General features: G+C 41.2%; 1 protein-coding gene across 1 annotated transcript; it reads right to left on the bottom strand.

Moving 5' to 3' along the window:
* Nucleotides 1-4520: 4520 nt before the first annotated feature.
* Nucleotides 4521-5441, bottom strand: LOC105996051 (olfactory receptor 4C45-like). The gene has a single exon (XM_013029991.1). It carries the CDS (start codon nt 5439-5441, stop codon nt 4521-4523), a length of 921 nt encoding a protein of 306 aa, XP_012885445.1.
* Between the last annotated feature and the right edge of the window lie 638 nt (nt 5442-6079).

Raw genomic sequence — 6079 nt, 5'->3', positions numbered from 1 at the left:
TCATCTGGGCCTTATGGGAACCAGCAAATATTGCCATTATGCACTGCCAGAACCAAAGGAAATAACTTGGCCAATCAGGCAGCTAAGGAGGCGGCCTTCCAGGCCAGAGCAGAAGTACTGACTCTAGTACTGACCCAGGGCCATGAGCTTTGCCTCCTGAGCCTCAGTACTCCCAAGAAGACTTGGAGTGGATAAAGAAAATTCCCATGGCCTATAAACCCCTGGCCAGAGAAGAAAATGAAGACTGCTGGAAAACTGGTGAGGGGAAACTTATCTTGCCACAAAAATTGGGCAAGGGGATTCTTAAGAGAATCCATCGGGCCTGTCACATGGGAACCCGAAGAATGCAGGACTTGCTCCGACACTCAGAAGTAAAAATTAGGCAAGGAAATCAACTAATTGAGGACATTGTTAGAAATTGTAAAGCCTGTCAGCTCACCAATGCCCCCAATCAACTGGTTACCAAAGCAGCTTGCCTCCATGGAGATAGGCAAGGTATGTACTGGGAAGTAGACTTCACAGAAATTAAAACTGGAAAATTTGGATATAAATATTTGCTAGTTTTTGTTGACACCTTTTCAGGATGGGTTGAAGCTTACCCAACAAAGCATAAGACCGTGAACATCATGGCTAAGAAGATCCTGGAAGAAATCCTACCCACGTATGGTTTCCCATCCACCATAAGGTTGGACAATGGACCGGCCTTCATCTCAAAAGTAGGTCAAAGAATAGCTGTGGCACTGGGGACAGATTGGAAATTGCACTGTGCTTATATACCCCAGAGTTCAGGGCAGGTAGAAAGAATGAGTCGGACTCTAAAAGAGACCTTAACTAAATTGGCCTTGGAGACTGGCGCAGACTGGGTATTGCTCCCTCCTTTTGCCCTGTTTAGAGTAAGAAATTCACCCTATCAGCTTGGCTTTATTCCTTTTGAAATAATGTATGGACACCCCCATCCATTATCCCTAGCCTCCAGACTGAATTGCTTCCTGATTTGGATGATACTGAATTTCTGTGTAAGCTTGACTATTTACAGCTGGTGCATAAGAGTATGTGGCCTCAATTAAAAGCATTATATGACTCTGCTTCTGTCCCTACCCCCCATCCGTTAAAACCAGGGGACCGGGTGCTTCTTTGAAGGCACAACCTGAGATCTCTGGAACCACGGTGGAAGGGATCTTACATGAGGCTACTGGCTACACCCACTGCCATAAAGTGGATGGCATTGCCGCTTGGATCCACTGCTCCCACGCCCGACCTGCTGACCCTTTGCCCTGGCTACTCCACGTATGCCTGAAGAAAAGAAAAGTGGACTAATTGTTATTGGTATTGTTGATCATTTGCAGAACTCTTGGGAGCCACTCAGTACAACAAGGGGAATTTTGTGCTGCCCCAGGAGAAGAGTGTTGTTTTTATGTTGACCATTCAGGAATAGTAAAAGAAAGCATGGCTAATGTCAGAGAGGGACCCGTTCAAGATTGAGAGCTGTTGGACTTTAGTTTTGGGCCGGAGCCACAAGATTGTGTCTCAGGACCATAAGTCCAGGGGGGAATGAAGGGTTAAAGTAACTCCATTTTTGAGTCCAGTGACCATTTGTTGCTTGTTTATCTCAGCTAGCAGAGAAACACGTGGTGGTAATCCAAACACCTGGTTGTTTGCCTTTATAAGCCCTGCAAATGTTTAGCTCTGGGTTCTCCTGTAGGCTCTGCTGTGTTGAAGTGTAGATGAGGCCGGAGCTGCAGCCCATCTAAATAAAACCTTGCTTTTGCATTTCAGAACGTCTGACTCTCGGTGGTCTTCTTGGTGGGGGTCTTCGACGTGGGCACTACAATCTACAAATAGGGACAATGTGATTTTCTTTCCTGTCTTGTTTATCTAACTCTTATTTCCTTATCTTGCTTTCTTAAGGTCTGTCTGTGAATGCCAGTGCTTTATTGAATAAAAGTGGAGAAAGTGGGCTGGGAAGGTGGCTCAGTGATAGAGCGCTCGCTTTGCATGCTTGAGGCCCTGGGTTCGATTCCTCAGTACCACATAAGCAGAAATAAAAAGCCGGAAGTGGCGCTGTGGCTCAAGTGGTAGAGCGCTAGCCTTGAACTGAAGGGCTGAGGGACAGTGCCCAGGCCCAGAGTTCAGAGCCCATGACTGGACCCCAAAAAAAAAAAAAGTGGAGAAAGTGGTTCATGTGTTCATTCTTGCTTTTAGAGCGTATGGTTTCATTTTTCCCTGTTTAGAACAATGTTGGCTACTCTCTTGTCATGAATAGCCATTATTTTATGGAGATATATCCCTGCACTCCTAGTTTCTTCTTTTGTAACTACATTTAAACTTATTGACATTTTTTTCCCTATTGTTGCCAGCTCTGGGGTTGAACTCAGGGCCCAAGCACTGTCCACGAACATTATTGTTCAAGACTGTTGCTGTCCATATTGAGCCACAGCTCTACTTCTGGCTTTCTGAGTCATTTATTGAAAATAAGAATCTTATGGACTTTCCTGCCCAGGTTGGCTTTGAAACACAATCCTCAGATCTCAGCTTCCTGAGGAGCTAGGATTATAGGTGTGAGCCACTGGCTCACCTGACTTTATTGCCATTTGAGGCCCAGAAAGGCCTTGGTGATAAACTCATCCTTTGTTTCCAGGGACCAAGACTTAGGCCCTTAAGGCATCCTTGCTGGGATAACAACCCATTATTTGGCTACTCTTACTCATAATAGGATTTCAATTATTCTATATCTTTAAGAGGTCCAGCCTTCTGTGATCATGGCCCAGCCCCCAGCATCCCAGATCCATTGAAGAGATCACTGAGGCTTACTTGGTGTTCACTTAATTTTTATTGATTTTTTGTGCGAGCACATCATTTCAATTTCAATAATTTCATTATTTCATTTAGTGCATCTTACTTTCTGTGGATAAAGTATCAGGACTGATCAATCAGTTAGCTCATGACCATAGTTGGAATTTTTACTAGAGACAAGGCTCATTGGGTTTCTCTTTGACCTACACCCTTCTATCTCTTTTTTTCCCATTTCTTTGTAGATAATGATATATTGCAGGGATCCATCGACTTCAAAGTTTTAAAACATTCCTTTTTGTGAAAATATTGTGGCAGTGCTCTCTTTCTCTGTATGATTCATCCAAATCTGTCAGTGGGTACAAGAGGAAGACATTTGCAAACCTTTCAAACCTGAGAACATGGAAAGTATGTCAGTGTCCTTCTTGAAGGCATTGCCTATGGGTTGATAGTCCCTTCTTATATAGTTGCTTGTCCTCTTTTGAATGAAACACCATTCTGGCTATAGTGGTGATTATGAAAGCTATCATGGATCTTGATGATCAGTTTCCATTTGTACTGGGACAACTATTGAATTTTTTATTGTTGGTGCCAGTCCTTGGGCTCTACTCTTTGAGCCACACCTCCACTTCTGGCTTTATATTTTGGTAGTTAACTGGAGATAAGAGTCTCATAGACTTTCTTGCTTGGCTGGATTTGAACTCCAACCCTCAGATTTCATTCTTCTGTATAGCTAGTTGGATAGGTGTGAGCCACTGGCTCCTGGCAACTGTTAAAACTTTGTACTTTATCTTCATGGTGCTTTTCTCATAAGAATATTAAAAATTACATTTTATGACTGCTTTGGTAAGAATATAGATATAGGTTAGATTTATCCTACATCTTTTTCTTTTTGCTAGGCAAAGAAATTAAACATGACATTGGCGACTAAAAATATTCAGGGTTTTGGGAAGTATTCTGGCTGTGTCATGAAGAGTTGGAGGTGCTATTATCTCATCTAAAAATTAATGTGCACGTGGATAGAAGAATAGATTCAGAAAGTGTGGTACATTACCCTGATGCAATATTTGGCCACTAAAAGACCGAATCTAGTCCTCTGTAGTAACATAGGTAGAAGCTGGGTGAGGTCCTGTAAGGGTAAGAAGCCTTGCATAGAAAGACACACACTACATGTTCTCACTCACATATGAAAATCGAAAATGGATTTCACACAATAGGAAATACAAAGTATTCATTAGAGTATGGTAAGGGATAGAAAAAGAAGAAAATAGAATGTTTAGTGGCAAAGTATAAAATCATAGTAAGAAAAGTTCTAGTGCTCTATAGGCCTAAAAATATTGATCATGACAATACTATACATTTTATATAGAAGTGTAGAAAGAGTGACACAAAAATATGGTAAATATTGAAGGAGAAGGAAATGTTTACAACTTTAATGTTTTCAAACACATGAACAATATGTTACCAATTTGTATCCCAGAAATGTATTATCCTAATTAAAAATTTGCTGCAGACAGGATAAGTCAGTTCCTCCTTGTAAACTGTTACCAATTTGTATCCCAGAAATGTATTATCCTAATTAAAAATTTGCTGCAGACAGGATAAGTCAGTTTCCTCCTTGTAAACTGATTCGATACAATGATAAGAAATGTAATCATTACCTTGCCCATGTAATTGTAACCACTCTCTACCGTATTTTCACAGTAAAAAAATTAGTTTCAATGAAAGGTTTACTTATCATCAATTTTTATTATTGGACCCCAAAGCTTCTTCATAGCCCTTTTCATTTCCTCATTCCTGAGGGTGTAGATTAAAGGGTTCAACATAGGTGTGACTAGGGTGCAAAACAAAGTCACAGCTTTGTCAGTGGGGAAGGAGACCATGGGCCTGAGGTACAGGTAGGAACAAGGTACAAAGAATAAGATGACCACAGTGATGTGAGAGGCACAGGTGGACAGGGCTTTGCGACGCCCCTCAGAACTGTGATTCCTCAGGGAGTACAGGATATTCACATAGGAAGCAAACAGCATCAAAAATGTGATTGAACACTGTGCCCCACTGTTGGCAGCAATCAGAGGCCCCAAAGTGTGAGTGTCGGTGCAGGCCAACTTGAGCAGCGGTATTAAATCACATATAAAGTGGTCAATGATATTGGGGCCACAGAATGGCAACTGAGCAATAAACATAACTTGGATGAATCCATGAATAAACCCTAATACTCCAGCTGCCACCACCAGGAAAGAGCACACAGGGAGGCTCATGATGGTGGTGTAGTGCAGGGGCTTGCAGATGGCCACATAGCGGTCAAAGGCCATGGCAATGAGCAAGATGATCTCTGCTGCAGCAAACACGTGTTCAGTAAAGAGCTGTGTCATGCAGCCATTGAAAGATATAGTGTGCTTCTCAGATGCCAAGTCCACAATCATTTTGGGAGCAATGGAAGTAGAGAAGAGAGCATCTGTAAGGGATAAGTATGACAGGAAAAAGTACATGGGGCACCCCAGGGCTGGGCTAACAAAGATGGTGATGGAGATGAATGTGTTGCTTGTCAATGTGACCAAATAGGTGATTAAACACACAGCAAACAAGAGCTTCTGGAGTTCTGGATCCTGGGTGAGGCCCAGCAGGATGAATTCAGTCACATTGTTCATGGTTTGTATTAATGTTTCTTGGGTTGTGTGATTATGGTCCACCTAAAAATACATAGTCCTTCTCAGTGATGTGATGTTGAATTCAATACAATAATACTTTGTCACCTGTTTCCTTCTGTTTTCTGGAGCTACACGTTTACTCACTTGTGTCATTTTTCAGATAGTTGTAAAGAAGATCTCATGCACATTATTTTATTCCTAGTTCATTTAATGTAATACTAATAATTCAGTCTTATAATTTGTCCAGGAAAGTATGTTTCTCTTAAGAATATCTACTGTGGCTCACTTCCAAACTCTCTTGTTTGCTCTAACACAAATCTTAAAAATAGCTTAATTTCCTTGTTTTGGGATGTCAGCAAATGTCATCAATATTCCTTGTTTTGAATTTATAATCAACTATGTCTATGTCAAATTATAGTTATGTAAAACTCAGTCTTTATTAAAGTCATTTGTTTTCTGATACCAATAGTGAAGTCTTACCAAATCAAGACCAGCTGTGCTCTGTGACTCATTTTTCCCTTCTTCCATATGAAAATGCTGCACCCTAGAAATAGGGCTGCAGGAGTAGTTTCCTCTTTGTGAATGTTATGATCTATTGTTATTAAAGTTAACTAAGTACCATTTATTTAATTGTGCTT

The sequence above is a fragment of the Dipodomys ordii genome, unplaced genomic scaffold, assembly GCF_000151885.1.
Source record: "Dipodomys ordii isolate 6190 unplaced genomic scaffold, Dord_2.0 Scaffold125, whole genome shotgun sequence".
NCBI classification, from domain to species: domain Eukaryota; kingdom Metazoa; phylum Chordata; class Mammalia; order Rodentia; family Heteromyidae; genus Dipodomys; species Dipodomys ordii.
This window is presented reverse-complemented; position numbering and strand designations above follow the sequence as displayed.

Bases quoted from the DNA above. Each gene is read 5' to 3' on its own strand.
- LOC105996051 (XM_013029991.1), bottom strand. From the start codon at position 5,441: ATGAACAATGTGACTGAATTCATCCTGCTGGGCCTCACCCAGGATCCA.